Source organism: Camelina sativa, chromosome 18 (genome assembly GCF_000633955.1).
Source record: "Camelina sativa cultivar DH55 chromosome 18, Cs, whole genome shotgun sequence".
Classification (NCBI taxonomy): Eukaryota; Viridiplantae; Streptophyta; class Magnoliopsida; order Brassicales; family Brassicaceae; genus Camelina; species Camelina sativa.
The window spans coordinates 10062821-10088354 of NC_025702.1; the positions used below are offsets into that span (position 1 = coordinate 10062821).

At 34.0% G+C, this 25534-nt stretch overlaps 3 protein-coding genes across 4 annotated transcripts in view; all 3 read right to left on the reverse strand.

Annotated features, from left to right (window-relative positions):
* Positions 11676 to 14342, reverse strand: LOC104760988 (transport inhibitor response 1-like protein). Its single transcript, XM_010483999.2, has 3 exons — positions 13532 to 14342; positions 12955 to 13453; positions 11676 to 12790 (listed from the first exon to the last, which is right to left on the reverse strand). The coding sequence occupies exons 1-3, from the start codon at positions 14185 to 14187 to the stop codon at positions 12032 to 12034; spliced, it is 1914 nt and encodes a 637-aa protein (XP_010482301.1). The 5' UTR covers positions 14188 to 14342; the 3' UTR covers positions 11676 to 12031.
* On the reverse strand, positions 18169 to 22647 carry LOC104760989 (nucleobase-ascorbate transporter 5). Of its 2 annotated transcripts, none has more exons than XM_010484000.2 (14): positions 22539 to 22647; positions 21765 to 21870; positions 21202 to 21299; positions 20943 to 21119; positions 20714 to 20814; positions 20557 to 20632; positions 20410 to 20469; positions 20080 to 20264; positions 19826 to 19922; positions 19476 to 19562; positions 19302 to 19360; positions 19127 to 19218; positions 18953 to 19030; positions 18169 to 18739 (listed from the first exon to the last, which is right to left on the reverse strand). In XM_010484000.2, the coding sequence occupies exons 2-14, from the start codon at positions 21859 to 21861 to the stop codon at positions 18360 to 18362; spliced, it is 1587 nt and encodes a 528-aa protein (XP_010482302.2). In that variant the 5' UTR covers positions 21862 to 21870; positions 22539 to 22647; the 3' UTR covers positions 18169 to 18359. The 2 variants fall into 2 exon arrangements, with proteins under 2 accessions (XP_010482302.2, XP_019096081.1); XM_019240536.1 differs by lacking the exon at positions 22539 to 22647 and adding an exon at positions 22493 to 22512.
* The window catches only part of LOC104760990 (serine/threonine-protein kinase HT1), a 3407-nt gene continuing 1589 nt past the window's right edge, over positions 23717 to 25534 (reverse strand). The window contains exons 2-6 of the mRNA XM_010484001.2: positions 24993 to 25114; positions 24700 to 24896; positions 24452 to 24626; positions 24240 to 24374; positions 23717 to 24151 (exon numbers count right to left, since the gene is read on the reverse strand). Of these exons, the coding sequence (XP_010482303.1) occupies positions 23945 to 24151; positions 24240 to 24374; positions 24452 to 24626; positions 24700 to 24896; positions 24993 to 25114 (836 nt within the window). The 3' untranslated portion in view covers positions 23717 to 23944. The remainder of the gene's footprint in view (positions 24152 to 24239; positions 24375 to 24451; positions 24627 to 24699; positions 24897 to 24992; positions 25115 to 25534) is intronic.

Sequence of the window (25534 nt, forward strand, 5' to 3'; positions counted from 1 at the left end):
CCCCCTTCGAAACAAAGCTTGTCCTCAAGCGCTACACCAGGAAACTGTCTCTGCATTTCTTTAGCGTTTTCCCAAGTGTTCTCATGATCCGGAAGTCCTCTCCAATGCACCAAAACTTCCAAAACCCCATCATCATTATATCGAGTCTCCAACAAGCTCTCTGGTTCGACAAGCAACTCACTCACTTCATTAAACATATCAGGTAAAGGCATAACCTGCTTCTTATCTCCCAAGACCTTCTTTATCTGAGACACATGGAAAACCGGGTGTATCTTGGATCCATCAGGCAGCTTCAAGCGATATGCTGCTTTACCAATACGCTCCATAACTTCATAAGGCCCGAAGTATTTAGCCGCCAACTTCTGACAAGCTCTCTTGGCCATCGACTGCTATCTGTAAGGATTTAACTTCAGAAAAATCCAACTACCCACCTCATGTTCCACATCTCTTCTGTGTTTATCTGCATTGTTCTTCATAAGCTGTTGTGCATGAGTCAAATGACCTTTTATCTGAGTCAACATAAGGTCTCGTTCCTTTAACATCGTTTCCAACTCCGAGACTTTAGTCGAATGCTCCTCAAAACGCAAAAGTGCTGGAGGATCACGACCATATAGCACCCTAAAAGGAGTTGTCTTCAGAGATGTATGATAGGAAGTATTGTACCATAACTCGGCCCAAGAGAGAAACTGATGCCATGTCTTAGGATGTGCTGATGCAAAGCAACGAAGGTAGGTTTCGAGACACCTATTGAGTACCTCTGTTTGGCCGTCAGTTTGAGGGTGGAAGGCAGTGTTATACTTCAATTTAGTTCCTGCGAGCTTAAAACATTCTTTCCAGAACGCACTCAAAAATGTATTGCCTCTATCAGAAATTATGGAAGCTGGATAACCATGCAACTTGACCACTTCAGAAATGAATGCTCTCGCCACACCCGATGTCGTGAATGGATGTTTAAGGCCGATAAAATGACCGTATTTGCTTAATCGATCAACTATCACCAAGATAACGTTTCTCCCATCATATGTTGGCAAGCCTTCCACAAAATCCATCGTAATGTCTTCCCAAACATGTTGAGGCACAGGTAACGGTTGAAGCAGACCTGCTGGAGACAGGGTAGAGTACTTGTGCCTTTGACAAACATCACATTCGGCGACAAAACGTTGAACATCTTTCATCATGCCCTCCCAATGAAACGACTGTTGTATGCGTTTGACCGTTTTACGAACTCCAGAATGACCTCCCATAACGCTATTGTGGTATTCCTCCAGAATCAATGGGATAAACTTGGAAGATTTAGGAATAACCAGTCTGTTCTTACGCCATAATCTGCCTTCTCATACCATCAATTTCTTTTGAGTACCTTGGTCTTGTAAGCAAGTTTGAACCAAAGCTTGAATTTGCTCATCATTCTCAATTTCCTCATAGATATCTTGCAACTGAATGACTGTAGGGACTGTGAAGGCCATTAACATGTGAGACTGTAACATGCCTTCTGTTTGTACCATCCGTGATAACCCATCCGCTGCTTTGTTTTCTACTCCAGGCTTGTATATTATGTCAAAATCGTAATTCAACAGTTTCACCAACCACTTCTGATAATCCATTGTTACTTCTCGTTGATCCAAGAGAACTTAAGACTCTTCTGATCAGTGTGAACCATAAAGTGTCTGCCAAACAAGTAATGTTTCCATTTCTGAATGGACAGCACAATAGCCATTAAGTCACGTTCATACACCGGTTTGAGCTGTTCTTTAGCTGACAGTCTATGGCTAAAGTAAGCAATAGAATGCTTCTTCTGCATGAGCACTGCTCCCAAGCCGAATCCTGAAGCATCAACTTCTACTACAAACACTTCTTCAAAATCTGGAAGAGACAAGACTGGGGCCATATACATGGCTTTCTTTAGCTGATCAAAAGCCATTTGTGCATCAACAGACCACTCAAAGCTGTCTTTTCGCAGCATATCAGTCAACGGTCTTGCCAAAACACCATAGCCCTTAATAAACCTTCGATAGTATCCAGTAAGTCCCAAAAATCCTCTCAACTCCTTCACTGATTTGGGTGTGGGCCATTGTGTCATAGCTTGGGTTTTTGCTGGATCAGTCGACACCCCCTTATTCGAAATGATGTGTCCCAGATACTCCACTTGTAGTTGACCAAAGAAGCATTTTTTCTTATTAGCAAACAGGTGATTAGCTTCGAGAATCCGCATAACCACCAACAAATGTTCAAGATGTTGTTCCATACTGGTACTATATATAAAAATATCATCAAAAAATACCAATATGAACTTCCGAAGGTATGGTCGGAATAATGCATTCATCAAAGCTTGAAAAGTGGCTGGGGCATTTGTTAGCCCAAAAGGCATAACCAAAAATTCATAGTGGTCATCATGTGTCATGAAAGCTGTTTTAGGTACATCTTCTTCCTTCATTCTTATTTGGTGATATCCTGCTCGTAAATCTAGTTTTGAGAAGATCACAGCCCCATTAAGCTCATCAAAAAACTGATCAATCATCGGTATACGGAACTTATCAGGAACTGTTACACGATTAAGTGCCCTATAGTCCACACAGAACCTCCAATTGTTATCTTTTTTTTTTCACTAATAACACTGGGCTTGAAAACGGACTCTGACTTGGTCGTATTATGCCCGACTTCAACATCTCCTTAACCGTCTACTCCATGATCTCCTTCTGCGCATGAGGATATCTATAAGGTCTCAAACTGATTGCGGTGTTCCCTGCCAAGAGATTAATAGCATGTTCTCGACCTCTGATAGGTGGTAATATTGTGGGGACCTCGAACACTTTGTCAAACTTGGAAAGTACTGACTGTATTCGTATATCAGTAGGTTGAGGAGTAGATTGACTCGATTGTATGTTACACAGTTCCATCTGAACTCCTTTCTTACTGAAATTAACCCCACAAGACAGCGACTTCAATGATCTTTTTGACAAGTATAGATCAGGTTCACCCTTTAACGTAACCATCTGACCGTTATGCACAAATGACATTTCATGCTTTTGCCAATTTACTTGACAATCTCCCAATGTTTCCAACCAATATATCCCCAAAATAATATCAATCGGACCAAGTTCCAACACCACAAAGTCTGTGGTGAATTCCAGGTTTTGAGCAGAGAATGTCACCCATTCACAAACTCCTATACCCTGAACCGTAATGCCTAATCCCAACAATACTGACAAATTTGGATCCTCTTTGCATTTAAGTTTCAACTTCTACACTGCTGCTGGGGAGATAAAGTTATGTGTAGCCCCACCGTCTAACATTATCACCACTCCCTTTTTACCCATAGATCCTCTCACCTTTGTAGTGTTTGTTGATGATAAGCCTCGAAATGAATTGAATGATAAGGACATACATTCACCCACCGGTTCTGCTGTTTCGTGAGTATCATCATTCCTTTCTAATACCTCGGCTTCATAACCATTGAACACTGTGAGAATTCTGAGCTCTTTGTTGGACACTTATGTTCACTAGACCAAGGTCCATCACACTTAAAGCAAATGCCTTTTTTCCTCTTCTCGTCCAATTCTTCCTTGGTATGGTGCTTACGCGGTCGTTGTTCTCCCTTCACAACACGCTTATCATTTGTATAAGCAGAATCCATGGTTACGGTCTTCATCTTCCAAGTGTTGTTGTGTTGGTTGTTGTTATAAAAAACACCCTGTGGATCTTTATTTTATTTATTGGATAACATTTGTTCCTTCTGAACTACTCTTCTTATGATACTCGTCTCCATTGCTCTGGCTTCTGCTATCATCTCTGGCAAATCTCTTGGTTTTTGCATATGCACCAACTCCTGCATTTCCAAGTTTAAGCGATTGAGAAATATCCCTTCCAACTTCTGATCATCTAAACCTGTCACTTGTGAAGATAAGTCTTCAAAACGTTGGACATAATCGGCTATATAACCCGTCTGTTTGATACAAAAGAGACTTTGGCTCGGTCCTCTTAGCTTCAAGTTCCCGAAACATAGTAACAAACTCTTCTTGAACTGGTCCCAATTTTCAAACTCTCTTATGTTCACTTCCCAGTTCTACCAACTTAAAGCTTCACGACGCAAACTCACAGCTACCAAGGCTAGTTTCTCTGCATCAGAATAGCCACCAGATCTTAAGAACCTCTCCACTGTTGCAATCCATCCGTAAGTACCTTCACCGTCAAACACGGCCATCTCTACATTTCTGAGAAGGTTTTCTCTTATCCCAGGCCTAACATCACTACGGCAAGGTTCCAAGAAAGAGCATGGTACCTGGTTGGTATGATCTTGCGATCCCGATGTTGTTACCTGACTCGTCCCCCCGACCTCATGTACCGAAGATTTCCCAGGGAGATTGCTTAATCAAAAAATCCAATCGCTGCTTAATCTCTGCGAATTGCTGATCGTGCGTATCGATTCTTGAATCCAATCACGACTCCACACGACGCACCATCGATGCCATATCCGTCAATCGCTTGTAACACTCCATTGCCAACGCTTCAACTTGCTCCGCCGTCGCGGACTCCTTAATCGGCGTTAACGCTTGATCCATCACCATGTTAATTTCGCAATTTGATCAATTTCGCGAAAAAATCTCCAATCGAGAACCCAGACTTCGCGATAGCTCCGATCTAGATCACAAACGCATCAATTGATAGAAGAAAGTACGCAAACTTTATTACTATCGAGCTCCGATACATCGTCTATAACGGAATGAGTCACCGATATATCACCGGATCATCAACTCAACTCCTGAGCAACACATGCGTCGCTAACAATAACAAACAATGCATAAAAATCTAAAACAAACTATTTTGAGTTTATATATTCGTTCTCGATCTTTCTGCACTTGCTTTTTCGAGTCGCACGTGTTGATTCCTCTCCTTTCTTTCTCCTTGTATACACATAATGGAGCTTATCAGATACATACCTGCTTTTATGAATAAATCTTGTGCAACAAAACAATCTCATATAGCTGGACCACTAGAATATTTTTAAACACACGACACTCTTATGTATAAACCTGCGCAGTACACAAACCATTAAAGTACCTAATACTTAGTAAATTGGTAGTAGCTAACTTCACGATTCAGAAGTTAATGTAGAAGGAGACATATTAATATGCAAGGACAAATGCATGTAACCAACTAATTAAGCCAATGTCTCATTTCATTTATTTATTAATATAAATAATATTTGGAGGGAGAGGGAGTGGAGATGGGAGATACGACGAATGGTGACCGTAGGATGGGAAACAAAGTGATATAAAGGATGAAATGATGGGAGTTATTAAAAACAGTAGAGTTAAGTGGTTTAATGAGTAGGTAAGATGATCACATCAATCCTAATATATAAGCCCTTTTTTTCTCCAAATTATCTCTTAATCGTACCACTATCATATGTTTTTTTTGTCACCATCCGCTTGCATTATTTCAGTTTGGTTTATGACCTTTAAGAAATATAAATGATGGGTCTCTTGTCAGTTAGAAAATGTAGTCTTTTGGGGACAAAGATGGCTTGTCAACTAAAAGGCAAAAGGAGAGGTCTTCCTTTGGATAAGAACTTCAGCTCATCTCTCTCCACCACCACAAGTTAAGAGTTCCCTCACCCTTTCTACGCATAAGACGTTTAACCCGAACGAAGTCAAAAAAATAGAATTCTATCGGATCGAATCAAATTGATCTTTTTTTTTTGGGGTTAAAAGTAACATTTACTTTTTATTCAAAAGGATATGCACTAGATATCACAATTCAACTCTTTATTTGCAAAAGTGATAGATAGCATAATAGTAAAAAAGTTGGCTTATTTATCGCCTTTATTTTTCATCGACCTGAACCAAACAGATTCTAACAAGAGTGTGTCGTAATCTATACTATTAATTGGAGAGTAGAAATTAAAGATTTAAAAAAAAAAACCATGTCATAGACTCATATATCCATGTTACCAAACAGGTCCAGTTGGTTATATAATTAAAAAAAAAATAAACAACATATGGAAATAAAAATTGTTGGTCGAAAATCTAATATTTATGGCAAAAAATCAACAATAATTACGAAATTAATTATAAAGTTAAAATTATCCGATATTTTTGGAAATTGTTTAAAGTTGTTACCATGAAAGAAAAATTATTAAATTTGAAATTGTATATATAATGTAAACATATTTATTTTGGTTAGATTTATTATCTTTTATTTTAGATTTTTTAATTTTCTGAACAAAACAATAATAATTAATTCGTCTTAATACATATTATGGAAAAATATATATATATATATATATATATATATGAAAACCTTAGTATATCTTTACTATATATTTATACTATTAAAAGGAAAACATTTTTAATTAAGTAGACATAGAGTTAGTGATTATTACATGTAATATCATTAGATTAAGTCTTGAAAACTCGGATCTCGGGTTGACCCGGAATATTTATATTCGGATCGTGTATCATGTGATTAAAAGGAGTAATTAAAAATGCATATCAAATCAAATTTTTCAAAAAATGAATTTAATCAGTTTTGTTTGATATATAAGAAAGTTGCAATATAAATAGAACCCATAATCATTCAATATCTTTGGAAGCTGTTTAAAGTTTGCTTTCATAATAATCAAAGAACTAGGTGATACCCCGTGCTACAGCACGAGATTATATATTTTGTTAGTTACTTTTTTGTAATTTGTATTTTTGTAATATAGTTTTTTATTTTGACTTATTGTCTTCGTTTATGTTTATTTGTATATTTGGGGTTATACAGTAAATTGGAAATCATAATAGAGTATGTAGTTTGTAAAATGTAGCTTTTCACGGAAACAGATACACCGCAATATTGGATAGTAGTTTTGTAAGATAATAGACACTCCACAATATCGGATAGTAGCTAGTTTTGTAAAAGGATAGACACGCCGCAATATCGGATAGTAATTTTGTAAGAGGATGAGTTTTTCTTTATTTTGGTTTATTTAATTGTATTAAGTTGATTTTTTGTTTCCGTAAATATCTCACAATATAAAAGCAAATCAAATAAGTTTACATATATATACAGTTTCGTATTTAATCTATTGATTATTTTGGAAGCAACAAAGTCACAATCCATAAGTATTAAAGATTTCTCATTATTATGAATATTCGTAAAAATTATAGGGATTAAGTATATAAGTAGTTAATATTTGATATTATTGATGATAGTAGTTAATATTTGATATTATTGAAGCCATTAAATATTCAGATACAAGTTTCCTTATTTATAGGGATTATACCTCTGTTTGGCGACAATAATAATTATTCTTGAACCAAAGAACATACATGATCCGAATATTATAAACCTGGAGTACAAACAGATCCGCGAGTTTTATTTCTTCGATTTTCGGGTTAAAGATGATCCAAGTCCCAACCTGGTCATAATTAAGTGGTCGAGCAAGGGATATAATGGTCATTTAGATAAATCGTAACCATAAGTTAATTTAATGAAATTAAGTGATTCTCTAATCATTTTTAATGAAAAACGTATAAAACAAAGTCATGGTCCAATTTGAGTCTAGTGAGTACTTCTGCTTTAATAGTATAGATTAAAATCAAAATTATATATATATATATATATATATATATATATATCTATGTAAACATATTTGATTTGGTTTTATATTGTGATAGATATTTACAAAAATAACAAATCTGTTTAATACAGTTAGATAAAAACATATAATCATTTAATTTCTATTTTGCAATATTTCCTTAACAATATTTATATAATTAATCATGATTAATATAGATGGAAAAAAATAAAAATCTAAATTTTATATATGTAAACAAAGTTAACTGACTATATATACTATTAATTGGTGGGCACACTTAGGAATAGAACAGAAAAAAACAAAAAAACGAGTATACCATATAATGCCTCCAGAAGAAAAAAAAATTGCAAAACAAACAAAAAAAAGCGAAAGGGCAATTTAGTATGTATCCATTGCCTTGACACACGGATCCTGGATGACCCGGGTTTATCATATTCGGATCCTAAAAATTCAAAACCTCTTAATCATGATTAATTTTCATATGAACGATATTAAAGTTAAACTCTGAGCCAAACATATAGAACACTCTAAGTTTGCGAATAATATGGGACAAAAAAAATATTCTTTAAACTAATTTTAGGTAATTTATATTTAAATTTGATTTTCGTAATTGTATAATATACCATATCTACTAACAATATCAATCCCCTAATATTCTCTCTTAATTCTAATGCAAGTTTTTGAAAAAATCAAAGAAAATGGATACGATTTAATAAAACGAATCTTTCAATATCTGTCGTTAAAGGCTATATGCAATTAACAAGTGAACTACTCTTAAATGTGCACCTAAAGTTACGATAGTTTATATATTTACCTTTTGGATTTGATTTTATTTGATCATATATTAATAGTTATTTCCGAAAATAACAATCCAATTTAATATAATTCAATAAAAACAAATCATCAATTATTTTTTATTTTCAAAAACTTGCATAACAAAATCATACGAATTTGACCAAAAAAAAAGATCATACTAACTAATTATGGTTAGTATTAGATGGAAGATTTTTTAAAAAAATATTGATTGTTACCAAAAAAATTTAAAAATAGTTATAATATTTGTCAAATATAATCTAAATAAAATATTTAGTACATTCAAATATAGCATATTTTGCGAATAAATTTTTGATTTTAGATTCTTCGTTATCTCGAAAGTATTTTGTGATTTGAATGCAATGCATTAGCTCACAATTTCTAAACATCTAAATTCTACTATAAATATAGTAGTGGAAATGAATATTCACTATTCACCAAACCATTCAACCATTTTCTTTACTACTATAGCATTCTAAAAACAAAATTTTCTCCAAGATTGTGTTGTTCATTTTGTCTATATAATTATTATATTTTTCAATTTATATTTATTTGTTGATAATGGCTAATGTTTATGTGCAGTCATACAAACGACACCAAAGCATACCTGAATCGTCATGGTCTTGAGTCGAAATTTTTATGGGTGGGTTATGGAGGTAAGCTACTTTTAAACAGTGACTCTTATTATCCAATAATATTTGGGAAAAATGTCAAAAAAATCCTCAATTTTCAAATTGTGGCAAAAAAAAACATCAACTTATGAAATGTCATTTAAATCACCAAGTTTTTGTTGATTTTTTTTTAAAATAGCTAACTTTCGTTGATTAGGTCATTTAAGGCACAACGTTAAATTTTTGAGCCCAGCAAGAATCGAACTCCCTACCTTTGAAACTCAAAACAAGCTCTCTACCATTGAGCCACAATTATATTTCTATATATTTTTACAAACAGAAATATATTTATACGTAAGCAATCCGTTATATGTAATGCATCTATAATATATATGTTATCATATCATTAATTTATATATATATATACATATATATATATATATATGTATATATTTATATTAACGTTTTAGAATATAATAGATATAAAATATAAAGATCAAAAACTAATATAAATTTTATCTTTGCTATATTTTTATTTATTATTAAATACTAAATAAAATATATAATTTATAGTGTGCATATATTTAAATTAATATCTTATTCATCAGGATAAAGAGTGTAAATTTTAAATATGGCTTTTTGCATATATATACCAAAGAAGACATATTGATCATACATTTTATTTGGTATTTGTAAAATATTTAGTTTTTAATCTTTATATTATATATATATATATATTAAACACTAAAATTTAATATATATATATATATATAAAGAGTAATGATATAATAACATATATTTTATAAATACATTACATAAATATAACATTATTTTGTGTTTTGCCATTTTTAATCGATTGTCTATATATATATATATATATATATACATGTCTGATTGGTATAATATTAGAATGTTATTGTGGCTCAATGGTAGAGAGCTTGTTTTGAGTTTCAAAGGTTGGCAGTTTGATTCTTGCTGGACTTAAATTATTTTTGTCTTATTCTTCTAATGAAACGATGGCGTTTAAGGTTTAACGGAAATTCTGACGGAAGTTAACTCCGTCATTGTTGTGTAACTGAAAATTTAACGTCGTGCCTTAAATGGCCTAGTCAACGAAAGTTAGCTATTTTTTAAAAAAGTCAACAAAAACTTGGTGATTTAAATGACATTTCATAAATTTATGCTTTTTTTGGCCACAATTTGAAAGTTCGGGATTTTTTTGACATTTTTCTCAATAATATTTATTATGTTATATGTACTCTCTCTCAAGTGTTATAAATTGATTTTTAATATTTCAGATGAAAGATGATCTCTTCAGCCCAAATTCATTGAACCAATCTATTGAATATAGGGTACAATCCTTTAATATTTGAAATATTAACGATTTAGTTCGTTCTTTCGTTCCCCGGCAATGGTGTCATTTTGTTTTTCATAATGCTCAAAAAAATTATTTTTAACGATTTGGTGTTAATATATTAAAATATTGAATGGAAAAAAAAACATGGAATGAATGAGAATCTACTTTGATTTCATCTTCACACAATGAATGTAAGTAGAATTATTTTCTTGCTCTCATTAAATTATAACTTTAGTTTTGAGATTTAACCTTAATGTAATTCTTCTTTGTAGTTGTGAAGATACCAGCTGTACAAGCAAGTGTGGTCATGGCAAGAAGAACTGAGGGTACATATATATAATATATCACTCTATTTTATGGTTCATGTTTCGTGTTTAGTAATATATCATACTATTCTATGTAGACAAATTCTAATAATTTTTTTTTGTCACATTTTCTAATAAAATTATGCTTTACAGGTATCAAAGGAAATCATCGGCTTAATCACTTTAGCTTAAGAAATAATAATCTTCAATGACATTACAATTTAGAGCTATCATCCCATGGCAACTTACTTCTGCTCATCGATCAAACATATAGCCCAAAGGTGTACCTTTTGATTTTTAATCAAATCATATAAACAAAGAGGTCTTGACTTTTGAGATAACAGTAAATAATCTAAAATTTTGGGTAGGTATATTCCTTTCTCAAAGTTTCACTAATTTGGATAATAGTTTGACTATAGGACATCTGATGATCTATTTTGTGACGGATTTTTGAGTTTTTTGAGTATTTTTAAAAATATTTAGATAATTCTACATAATTATTTTATTTATCTGGATAATTTTCATTCATTTAGTAAAATTAAAATTTATAAACCAGAAATACGGGTATCTAAACCTATCATAATAATATAGTAAAAAATATAATTATTTTTAAGAAAATGGTTATGGGACGAAATTTTGTGACGCATACAAGACAAGACGAGTATACTGTCCCAAATTATATATATATCTAGGTTAAATACGTAAAATAATGAAATTGAAACTGAATCCAAATTTGATTTAACACTCCTAAACAAACTCTTAGAAATATTTGGATTAGTTTAGAATAATATACATATAATATCACTTAAGTTTAGAATAATATAAATGTTATATCTTAAGTTTTTTCTTATAAATATCACTCATGGAAGTCTTGGTGTTTTCAATTTTAAAAAAATTATGCAAACATAAACCTACACGTACTTGCGGATCCGAATCTAGTAATACTAAAATTGAACAAAATATAATCCACCACAACACTTTAATGGATATAAATGAAATATCTCATATTAATTAAAAATGGAAAGAAATATCTCATTAGTTCTTAACAACAACTAAGAGAGCCAAAAAGAGCAGCTTATTAAAAGAAAACATAGAGAACCAACTCAGCTGTCTAACTAACATCGATGCTCCGAAAACATATATCCATTGTTCCACCTAACCAACCAAATATAAGAACTTTTAAACCCAAAAATAAATTAAAAAGAAATAATGATACAACAATCATGCGATCCTCCCAACCATCATCATCATCAACAATCATGCAGTGTGCCTCTCTGTTGCCACCACCATCATCATCATCTGAGCCTCCTACATCTACCCATCTTCTCTCTTCAAAATAGGCAACACCAAAATGTTCTTGTTTCTATAAAATTGCGACAAACTTTGGTGCATCTTTCCTTGGACCATCAAGCGACCTATACATGTATAAAGTCTCGACATAATCCCTATTCTCATCATCATCATCTGACCCAATCACTTCCACAACTAGATTCGGCATTGCACTTGCAATATCCTTGCAGCATCCCCTTGACAAGCTACATGCTGACATCCAAACAAACCTCATGTTGTAATATCGATGCATACCAGAACGTAGCGCAGCATCCCCAAATGGACTGTCCCTTATCTCAAGTTTTTGCAGTCTAGGACAACCTTCAAGGACATGTCTCAGAGCCATGTCACTGTCTCCTGCAAAAGCTACTGACAGAGTACGGACCAATTTCCCATACTCACCCATATACCTAAAAGCTTGATCTGTAAGCAACCCGGACACTGCAAGCCGAGTTAGCTTCTTGCAGTTTTTAACAATGGCACCAAATCCCTCGTCCATAGGCTTCCCTGTCACATGGTCAGGCCTATGTCGACCCATTATGCAAAGCCTAAACACAGTAAGCTCAGGACAGTTCTCTGACATGGCTATCACGGCAGCATTAGTCATGCGCTGGCAAAAGTAGAGAATAGATTCTAGTTTCCTACAACCCTCAGAGATCGCTTGGAGGCCTACTTCAGAGACAGGACCTTCACTGTCTTCCCGAGGATCAAAAGGGAAGATCCTGAGTTCACGGAGTTCCTTGCAAGTTTCAGCAACTGCCTGTAGTCCTTCATCACATATAGAATCAAGAGCCTGCATTGTAAAAGTTCAAGTCATGCATTTACTCAAGTTCTTTGGACAACAGATATCAAGTCTGTTCATTCAATCCATCTGATCCAAACAATATATATGGCGACAGGAAATAAGTGACAGATAAGTTAAAAACCATGGCGAGATAGATCAAGAAGGATACATACCCAGAAAACCTGGAGTTTGTGGCAATTTTGTATGATGGGCTTAAACATGTCAGGAGAAATATTAGCATAACTGAAGTTCAGGGAGGTGAGGTTAGCGCACACCGGATATATAGCTGGAAGGTACTCAGGCATTAACTCCCTGAATCCTGACAAGCAAACAACAGATTTACAGGCACGAAATGCAGCTGCATAATCTGGTTCTTGCTCACTCAGAGGTTCCTCATCATGGCTAAATGAGCCAGTCCCAAGACTAGTGAGCTGCGGAGCTCCAAGTAGCAGGCGATGAAGCTCCACAAGGGACACAAACCTGTTCAGCCTAAGTTTCTTCAAGAAAGGTGACCTAGCAACAAGACACTCAAGCGCCTTAAAATTGATTGGGGCTTCCACACAGTCAAAAGCTAAAGACTCCAAACAAGTAACATCCTCAGGGAAACAAGAAATCCAATCCACTTCATCGTCATTGACCTCAGACTCAATCAAATCAAGCACTTTCAGCTTTCTGAAACAAAAATTGGTAAATTCATAAATAACAAAAGTCTCTCACACTAAACTATCAAAAAAAAGATACCATTAGTACCTGCACTTATTGGCAACAATAGCAATACCACTAGTACCAAAACCTTCACAGCAAACCAAGATAAGCTCTTTAAAACCAGGAAAGGAGTCAGCAAGAAGAGCTAAATCATCATCAGTAACAAACATCCTCTTCAAATCAACCTTCTCAAGCCAAGGATAAGCTTTAGCCATAGTAGAAACCCAAGGAGCAAAATTAGCACCCCAATCAGGAGGCATGAGATTGAAATCAGCAAACCTAGGTTTCCCTTTAAGCACAAGAGAACTAACACGCTTGAACCTTTGAGTCAACCTCGCGGGAGAGAGAGCGTAACAGTTCCCAATAAAAACCTCAGATCGAGTCGAAGCTTCGACACGCCACCAAGATTTGCAAACGAGAGAAGCAGCGTTACGGTCACATCTCGAATCTAGGAACTGAAGCACGTTCTCGAGGACGTTCTCGAGTACATGGTCAGGGAAAGGCTGTGAAGTTAAGGAACCAGAGGAGGAGGAGGAGATACAGTTACGAGATTTGTTTGGAGTTGAATCGACGACGACGACGACGAAGGAGGAAGAGGAAGAGGAAGAGGAAGGTTTAGCTATGGCGGCAGAGCGTAGATCCAACGGTGGAGATTGTTGGTCATCATCGTCCTCAGACATTTCTGAGCGATCTTGTGTCATAAAAGAGAGTGAGAGAGCTTTGAGTTTGGGATTTGGGATTCAGATTAGAGAGGAAGAGGAAGAAGAAGAAGAAGAAGAAGAAGAAGAAGCTTTGGGGGTTTGGGGTGTGAGAGAGTGGGAGCTTTCTCTCTCCACTTCGTCTCCATTATTTGAGGCTTATTTCTTTTGTTTTGTCTTCTTATATTTTTTATGTAACTAAAAAATAATTTTAATATCTTTATTTTTAACTCTTTCTCTCTCTTGTCTCCATCAATGTTTTTACACTTTTTACAGTTTCGTCCTCCTATTTTCTTCAGATCTCTATTTTAAAGCAAATGCAAAAAATGCTGTAAATAATTAAATAAATAAAAAGTAAATCAGCATTACCCATTTCTATAGTGGAGAACACTTGCTACCCTTTTTTACGATGTAACAGTATTAAACTGCGTTAGCAGTTATAAAAAAAGAAGCGCCCGCTTCTGCCATCCAATTTTTTTTAAATAAGAGCATATAATTTAGTTATGTCATGTTTTATCTTTAATAAAAATATATAATTATGGAATTATGGGTTCATAAATTTTTCTTACAAGTTATATCATTAGAAACAAAATTTGGATTTCTACAATCTAATTTTAAACATAAACTTATTATATTAATTAATTAAAAAAAACTAGTTATATGACATACTCTATGCTTAATTAAACAATTAGGATTACAAATTCATTTTTGATAGCTTTTTATTTCGTCGTTAAGGTTTTCTCATCTTTTGATTCTATGGTAACACACCGACAAATTTTTCTTTCAACGGTTTTTTCACCAAATTAGTTATATCAAACTAAAATTAGTTTTTATTTACTATCTCTATTTACTCTATTCTTTTAATTAATCAAATCATATTATGTTAATGTTTAAGAACTAATATTTTGTTTCAGTTTGTCTCTTTATTTATTTTTTTTATTTAAACAGAGACAATTTATTTTTGTTCGCTATTTATAATTATTGACCTTCGCACGGCTCTGACTGCGTATTGTTTTTTTTGTTTGTTTTTGCTATGTAACTATTTTTTTGATAATTGTTGTTTGTAATTTGAATTCTGTTTTGTTCTTTATTTTGTTAATGTTTTTTAGAAAATATTTTAGAAAAAACAAAAATTTAAAGTTTAAAATTATATATTATGAAATTATTTTAATATAATAGAATAGTTTGAATACATAAACTGTTACTAAAAACACAACCATCAAAATGAAAACTTATAACAAAAAATATTATGTAGAATAGACGCAACTTTGCAAAACATATTATTTAAAGTATAATAAATCATTATGGTATTTTTATGAAGAACTATGGTAAAAAGTTATAATTAAAAAAATCATTATAACAAAGTGATCCGAGAATATTGAACTAATGGTTGTAATGAGTAAATGTAATTTTATTTTAAATAACTATAATTAAAAATCTAAAAAACACAACTTAATTTGGATTTTTAACGAAAAGTTATGAGACCAAATACACAACTTAATTTGGATTAGAAACCTAGTATAATAGCAATCCAAATAAAATCATTGAAAATCATTTTTTTTTGTCAGAAATAATAGGTAAATGTCACTCACTTGGCAAAAATAATATTCTGGAGGGTACGTATGTGTACGCGGGTTGGATCGCAAGACGAGAGGTCCTAAGCCTCTGATTGCTAGACTCCACTTCCCAACAACCAACCTAATGTATGTGTAAAAACACTAATGTATGTGTAATATAAAAACATTGAGTTATATTAAGTAATGAATTAATTGCCTAAACCAATCATCGCTATACTAAGGATAAAACAAGCTATTGAAAATGTAAACAATTTTGGGATTTGATTTAGTAGGTAATTCATTGAGAAAACTAAGAAAAGTACCACTTCATAAAACAATTCTTTTCTCTTATACCACATTTCAATACTCTTTCTCATTCTACCACATATTTGTTTCAAATAACTATAATACTCTCCAACTAAACTCACATGTATCTTTTAAAAACAGAAATAAATAAGAATATAAAATATATCTCTTTTTCTTCAATTTTATTTCTCTCTCTCACTCACACTCTCTCTCTTGTTTCTTTCTTTCTCTTTTGTTTTTTTTTAAATGTTTACAATCACTCTATTAAACAAAATCTAAGAAAAAAAAGAAATACTAGTTTTAAATTTTAACAAATCAACTAAGTAAAACGTTAGAAAAAGAAGAAACTCGGTTTGATGTGAATGAGTTGTTGTAGATCTTTTCTAATTAAATTTTTTTCCCTAAGTCTTTGGGTGTTGCTCCTGCTTTTAAATTCTAAGTGAAGAAGATGAGTATGAGAAAGAGAAAAAAAACTTTCTCTATTATATTTGTCTTCAGATTTTATATTCTATTAGATTCGATTGTGGACAAGTCGAAACTTATCTTTTGAATTATTTTTTTGTCCACAATATTATGTTTTTGGTCCACCGTATTTGTTGTCCACCGTTATAATGTTGTCCACCATTTGGAATCTTGTCCACGAAAATATATATATTGTCTACAATAACAATATTTTTCAACATTTAGCTTTTTGTTAATTAAATATATTACAAATGTATAATGATATTTTATAGACAACTTATGAGTAAAAGATATTATTTATTGGTCAACAACAATTTCTCTTAATTTGAAATGTTTCTTTTATAATTTGTCTACTACTCAACATGCTTACCAAATGGACAAGTTCCAGCTAATAAACATGATTTAATCACACGAATCTTGTCTATTATGGGTCTCACTTGTCTCTATAGTACAAATAATTAATGTTTATTTCTATTGTAAAAAATCAAATATATATTAAATGTCAATGTTGTCAGTAGCAGATGTATTGTCATTCTATGTGGATGATGTGTTAGAAAAAGACTATAATTAATTCTAAATTCTTATACATAAGTTCAAGGGTATTTTCGACTTTTCAATAGTCCTTGTGATATCACAGAAAATATGTTTTTCAATGTGGTAGAATTGAAAAATTGTTAAGAAAATGTGGTACTTTACGTTAAATTCCCTAATTCATTCTTCTCTAAACTCAGAATATTAATTCACAACATAATATAAATAGTTATATGAAAACAATTTGCAAGAACATATATATTTATATTTTATTAACATACTTCATTATTTCTATATACTACGTAGTAGGTACTATCCCACACCGCTTGATAAAAAATGTGTATTAATTGGACATTTAAAACTTCTATTTTATTTCATATTTTTGTGTTTTATTAAAGAGTGTTGTTAAATGCATTTTTTCCTGGTTTTTTTTAGTGTTCAGAAGAAGCTGAACGTGCAATTACTGCCAAGAAAAAAACATCTACACAATCAGAATTATTGAAATTTGCTTACGATTTGTTAAATTGTAATACGACAATATACAAATATTTTACTATTTTAAGAGTTCTACGTAGTTCTTAAGCAATTTTCTGTTTCAAGAAACTCAAGTTTTTTTTCTAAATTTTATATATGTTTTCTGTGTAAGAAAACTAATCTAAATTATATTTTGATAATACCAACTTGGTTAATATAGTTTGTATAGATTTAGGCTAATAACATATATCATATTAATCTTTTTTTCTGGAATAATATAATTTTTGTTGTTGATTCAGAAAAAAGATTGAAGTATTGTGTCAACGAAATTGTGGCATAGTTTGAAACGAGAATTTAATTTAGATGGTCTAAAAATAAAAATTATATCATCTTCACTTCAAATAATGCTCTAAAAAAATCAAGAATAGACTCCCCGTTACATAAATCACCAATAACCTTTGACTTCCTCCTATAACCAAAGATATTTCTTACCATTCCTATAACCAAAGATATTTCAACAAATGGTAAGAGCGACGGAACTAATCTAGCAGTCTAGCACTACAACTTTAGAAAGGAAATGTGTTAAATAATGAGAATAGAACTAATTATGGAAATCATTTGCACTAAAACTCAGCTTACATACTCGAGTTCTACATTTGGCAAAACGAGAATCATCTTTAATAATGCAAAACATCTAAACATAGAAAAAAACATTGAATGTTTCTACAACTTTATGTTTCTAGTCTCCCTCACCGAGTATGCACATAAACCTAGCTAGATAAGCTGTGTCTACCTAAGTGACACAAAACTAGCAAATAGCATTACATAGAGTTCGGAAGGAACTTTTCAGTCAGAAGGGAAGTATTTGTTGAGGTTGAAAGGAAGAGCATAAAACTCTTCGGTTCTCGGGTCGTTCTTGAAAGTCCAGAATCTGTCCCACCAGTGTTTACCTCTGTCTTTCCTGATCGAGCCATCTTTCTTGTGAAGCGTTGTGTCCAACAAGTAAGCAACACATCCTCCCACAAAGGCCTTGGACGAGAAGGGCACATTGACCATGTCGTTGAACCATCTTGCTCCAGTATGAACTGGACCATAACCTTTGATGGCTGTGTGCTCATTGAAATACTGTGGAATCGATAGGCCTAGGAAGATTGAGAAGCCCAAGATGAACAATGTTCTGAAGCTATTCAGGTTGCAGAATTGCAGCAAACTCAGTCCTCCAGCACCTAAACAACAGTATTTGTTATTAAACCAATCTGAACCGAAATGCTTAAACTGAAACCAAACAGAAATCGATTTTACTGTAACCAAACCAACTGTTTAATAAAACTTCAATCATCATTATATCTAAATCCGAAAACACTGGACCAAAACAAAACTGTAAACCAGATTTGCATACCCTACTATTTTGTTTACTTCTGCTAAGAGACTTTAATTACCTACATACGCAAAGAAGAGACAATACAAGGCAGCTACGATAGGAGAAGGTATTGATGCAAACACTGCCCCGAACTTCCCTGCATTAGATTTATATAAGAAGATCAATTAATGTGTTCTATTTCAGTTCATAATTGGTTTTTATGGAAGAGTATGGAAGAGACAGACAAGCTTACCAAGAACTGAGAAGAATATCATAAAGCCTGCAGATATTTGGACAACTCTCCGGCTACCAACTTTTGTAAGTGCTAGCAGACCCGCATTCTCCCTGCATTCATGTGAAAACAAACTCACCACACCATTCAAAATCAACTCATGTCCTAGGTTTGGAAAAAGGATATGGGGTCTTACACAGAAACTGAAGACCCTATGCCAGTTCCGAAGAACCCTGAGATTAAAATTGCAACTCCCTAAACCAGAAATCAACATAGTTGAGGCACAACATTAGATAAATGAGCACTTGCTCGCCCTGAGAAAACTTAATTTATGATATTTGTAAATGAAGCTTATGAAGTGAGTTTTTACCTGCCAACCAACACCGCGGCTGATAACAGAAGGTGGCGGCATTGTGGCACTAGCAAATCTTGAGACAGCAATAAAAGCGCCTGTCGACTGTTTTTCATTGATTAGCAAATTAAAATAGTGAGATGAGATTAAAGCAAAGAGCAAGAAATATTGAAGAAATGAAGAAACGAGTCTCATTGGCTTTAAAACTCAACGAGTATGCAAGCTATGCAGTTTAAACATGGAAGAAACAGACTTTATATATACATGGATATTAATGCCTTAACCAACTGATCTAAGTTCCCTTATCTAGCACATCAGTAATATTTATGCAATCTAATTTACACACGGTGAAGATGAGTGAAACAAACCTCAACAAGAGCAACAAAAGAAGCCATCATCATGGCAAAGGCTTCACCGGCATCAAACGATGGTGCTCCCCACTGGAATGGCCACGGAACTCTTATCCTGCACAATGAGTAAACCCATAATGGTAACTGGTAAGCCACACTTGAGCATTACATTTGATTTTGTAATCACTGAGAACTCATTTTAAAAGATGACTTTCTTGCTAGATATAACTCAGCGAGACATAAAATGTCCAAACCATGTGCTGTAATCTTACCATGGAGCAGCACTTATGAGCCCAGAACGATCAGTCCGACAGCTTCTTTGAGTATTTGTCCCAACACCATTATAGGCACCACCGATTGTAAGAAAGAAAGCAAGAAGCCATACTATCGCCACAGAAAATATGACAGCAAACCGAGCAAAGACATGTTTTCCTCCCTTTATAATATGGGGCATATACTGCAATACCAACAAAGAGTATGACCAGACAATAAGAAACATCAAACACTACTGGAAAGAACATATTGGATAAGTAACTTATGAAGTGGGAACAGAAGAGCTGGCAGCAAATTACTACCAGTTATGAATCTGTAGCTACAATTACCTGTGATATAAGTATAAGAATAATAAGCCCCGGAAGTCCAATCTCGATGCACTTAGCAACCTGGCCGAAATAACAAAGAATCAAGATTCCAATAGTTTAAATATAATTTCGTTTTGGTCTTCCTATTTACAGAACAAGATGACTTACACCAGGAAAACCTAACTCGTACAGGCCATAACCAACTAATCCAACCAGAGGAGCAGCAGAGAGAGGACTTAAGAACCTGTAATAACAGAAACTCATTGACATATTCTTGACCACGCAATGGAACAAGAATTGAGTCTAATGTAGCTCAAAGACTGACCTTACAACAGTACGCCAAAGGCCACTGAAGCCAATAATTATTTGAAGAGTTGACGCAACTATTAGAGCACCTTGGGTTGCCCGAATGATCCTCTTAAATCGCTGATAAGGCATTAAAAATGGTATTATAAAGTAAACTAATGATCAAGGTAAAGAGAAGCTATTGATAATAACAGTATACCAAAGAGATAAAGCAGAAATGAATACGAAAATAAGTGTAAGTTACGAACTTCAACTGGATCTGCAACGTCGTTAAATCTCCCAGAAAGCATGATTGAGATTGTAACTGGGACAAATGTATACGATGCTCCAATCACAGCAGGTAGTCTAGTTCCAAACACTGTTTGGAGTAACGTGTTCAATCCAGCTACAAAGAGTATTGTCTGAATCAGCTTCGCCTTCTCTTCCTGCCAGAAATCATAAATTCAGCAGCAATAAAAGACTGAAAGGTATCATTTGAACAACTATTATACTAAGAAAGAGCCTTACATTTCCACCTCCCATTTGCGGAACAAGAGCAGATGGAATCAAAACTGTTGTTCCAAGCATCACTAGGTAGTGCTGAAACCCAAGCAGAACAGCCTCGGCTGAAAGTTAAAGCATAAACTCTAAGTCTCACATTTACTAGATAAGAAGCTCAAAACCTAATATTCAAACAAGAATTACTCAATTAAATACAATTAGTTCCTCAAACAGATCACTTCCTAATTTTAAAGAAGTGAGTCCAGAAGATGCTACATAGTAAACAAAGAAACGTTTTAAATAAAAAAAGCAAGGGTGGTTAAGTAACAGAGAATAATCCACCAAAACACCTAGGAGAAGATTCTTAAGGCAAAAAAGGAATAATCATTAAAGAGAAAAGTAAGAATCTAATCCTCACGTTGCAACAAAAAGGAAAAAAGTAATGATACCCAAATAAGAGCCACTTTCAGAAAAGGTAACAATCGAACAATCTAATCAGTCACAACAAGGCTCCAAAGGTAGGGATATGCTAAGAACAATAACTAGAAGTCAAACGTTTTAGGTATAGAAGCAAAGAAGAGACAACTAACGCCATGGAGGAGGACTTGTGATGCAGTAAGAGATATCCGGAAGCTGCTCTTTCGGCGGATGTGGCGCTGGATCACCACCCGATTTCGGCGCTGACATCTTCAACCTCTGCAACAAATAAAAACCAAAACTTTACAACCAAAAACTTCACAAAACGAGAAACTGATTGAAACCCAAATCACAGAAGATGCAAAAAGTTACGAAATTTGAAGCTCATAAGCAAAAAAATAAGAACCCACAGTTGCAACAAAAAGCTAAAGACTAAAACTTTACACCAAAGACTTCACAAACCGAGAAAGTGACTGAAACCTAAACCACAGAAGAAGCAAAAGTCACGAAATTTGAAGCTTAAGAAGCAGAAAACAAGAACCCAGTCGTCTTGAGCTAAACCCACAGTTGCAGCAAAAGATTAAAAATCAAAACTTTACACCAAAAACATCATAAACCGAGAAAGTGACTGAAACCCAAACTTCAAGAAGAAAAAGTCACGAAATTTGAGGCTCAACAAGCAAAAAAAAACAAGAAACCCAGGTAAAAGACATCGTTTTGAGCTAAACCCACAGATGCAACAAAAGATAAAGACCAAAACTTTACACCCAAAAACTACACTAACCCGAAAGGTGAATGAAACCCAAATCACAAAATAAGTAAAAGCTACGAAATTTTGAGCTCAAGAAGCTTATAAATGGTAGAAAAGGCGAAACATAGAACAAAACCCCAAGAAACAGACCTCACTTTTGAAGCTAAAACGAGTATATAGAGAGAGAAGAAGAAACCTTGTGAAGAAGAAGAAGCAGAGGAAACTTGGAGGAGTAAAAGTGTAAAACTAGAGGAAGAAGAAGAAAGGAGTGAAGAGACTCTTGAGGAGGAAGGAGCAGAGAGAGGACAGTTGTCTACGTTTGGTTATATCAGCGTTACTTGTGCACCGACTGACGTCACCACGAAAACAACCTCTTACCTGTCCTTACTCTTAATATTAATTTGATTAGTTACCCAACGCATTTCTTATTCATTTCAAAACTTTTGACAAAATGAATGAAGCCAATACTTGGGCTCATTTTTATTGGCAATGAATCAATGAATGATATACATGTTTCATTGTGGTGTCGCCAACTGCTATTATAACAGGTCTTCTAAATCACACCACATTTAATCAATCACTAGACTTCTAAAATAGTCTCAAGTCCCTACCTATATTAAATGTTATGGGACGTTTCTTGTCTTTAATCTAAATAGATCTACTTGTTGAGGATTGAATATTTCATAGAAAAGGTGTCATTTTCTTTTGTTTGTAATTAGATTTACAGGGACTGCTATGAACATAAGAGAAGGTTTGTTTTTCTTCTCGTATTAACGTTTTAAGATAGTGACAAAACCACCAAGAGCACATTTCTAGAAAACACAACAATCTAGTGAAGAATTATCACTTGCGATTCTTCTTCAACTATCTAAGGATGGTTGGGAAGCATGGCTCCAAATAAGTCTACATATTTGGAACCAGCAAAGCGTACATACATGCCCCTCTTCTGCTCTATATACATTAATAATATGTATATATAATGAGTCTAACCAACTTATTTTTAATGGGTTTGAAAGGGAAGTTGTTTCCGACCTAATGGTCCTATGGGGGAATGAGATGTTTATCATTAAGGAAGTAGGAGCACAGTTGGACTTGTGTTTGAGATTGACTACGTGGATTCTAATCAAAATGACTAACGATGACCATGTGTGGTCGGCTTTTGAGACATACATTATACACCAAACCTCTAAAGGTTTATGTAACATTTTTATGACCATTTTAGTAGGAACTCATGTCTTTCTCTTCTTTGATGTATGTGCCACCATTTCAGACTGGATCATTGATTCTCGCACGAGGATGTTCCTTTGTCCAGTGTAGTTGAGTTGCCCGTTAAGACAAAAAAAAAACTATGTAAAATATATGATTAGTTGATAATGATATACTTGACCATTAATAATTAATACGAAACTCTCACAAATAGAGCAAAAGAAGAAATGTTGAAGAATATGGAAACCAAGTCATACTTTTTCTGTAAATTTTAGCAACCATTAAAAAGCCCTAACAAGCCTTTTCCATTTTTTCTTCTTCTGGATTTAGAAAAAGAAAAATAAGAAAAAACAAAGACACAAATCTTGAGTTTTGAATGTATCTTAGATTTGGTCTCTAAGGACCACGTTTCCTTCGGAAGCATAGGCAACCCTGCTGCTGGTCGTTAGGGATCATCCCTCCTCCCTTGGTTGTGTCAATACTCTCCAACATCGGTACAACCTCGTCCATCTCTGGTCTCTTGTCTGGATTTGCATCCCAACAACGTTTCATCACAGCTGCAAGTGCGCTCGGGCAACACCTCGGTATATCGGGTCTCAGGTTCTGCATTGATCATAACAACATATTTCATACAGATATGTGCTAATAGTTAAATGGTGAAATGATGAAATGGTTCCGCTTATAACTTTACCTGGCGGACGACGGCTGAAGTGACCTCAGAGAAAGTTAGGTCAGGGTAAGGCATGTCACAGCAATATATCTCCCATAAGCAGATCCCGAAACTGTATACATCGCATTTTCGATTATACGGGTTTCCATTGAGAACCTGCAAGCAAAGTTGATTAGTAATAAAAATGGGGTTTTGGTTTCCCAAACTTTGATGATGCATTGTGTCATTAGTACCTCAGGGGCCATGTAGCCAAGTGTACCAGTCTCTCCTGTCATGTCATTAGGGTTAGAAGCTTCAACTCTCGCAACTCCAAAATCCGCGATTTTGACAGTCCGAGTTTTATCTAACAACATGTTCTCAGTCTTTACATCTCGGTGAACAATCTTCTGCGAATGAAGATAACTCAACCTAAAAGCAACATAACAACAATAAGTGTAAAGACAAGCTTCTTCTTTTAAATGAGAAAGAGCATATAATGTACCCTCTAGCGAGATCAAGAGCGAGCTGAACGACAACTTTAAACGTTAGTTTTCTTCTTCTGTTCTTGATCAGGTAAGACTTTAAAGCACCACCTGGAAGATATTCAACAACAACACAACATATATTGTTTGGCATTGCTAATGGACCACTCTCTGTTTGCAACTGTAAGCCTGATGCACCCATTGTAGCTCCTATAAACTGCAAAATTTCATTCATTCATTGTTGACCCAAATCTTATTTTATTTCCCTCAATATCTCTAACAATGGTAAAATAAAATAAGTAAAATATGAAACCTTAGTAACATTAGGATGATCCAATTTATGCCAAACAGCAACCTCCTGAGCAAAATCTGATCTCAAAGACACAATCTCAGCTTCTGACCTGTGACCTTCTTCACCCCAATCAAGCAGCTTCACTGCTCAATTTTTCACCACAATCCACAATGATTAGCATAGTCTTTCACTTTTACAAATTCAATTACAGTAATAAGCTTTTTAATTTACTACTACCCATTCAAATTATTCTCTCATATATATCTTTTTTTTTGTCTTTAAAATTAAATGTGAAGAGAAAAAGAGATTGAGACAACAACAGCTGGAATCACATGAAAGATCCACAAAGCAAAGAATCATAAATTATCCAAGTAAGCCTTTCAACCAGCTCTGAAACACTATGATGACAAAACCCGTGTCGGCTTCACGGAGATCACAAGAAATTGCTTCTACCCACTAAAGAAAAAAACTAAAAACTAAAACAACACTCTTCATCTCTCAACAATTTCAATCATAAAAATCCAAACTTTTAAGTTTCATGGTAAAAAAAAAAAAAAAAAAAC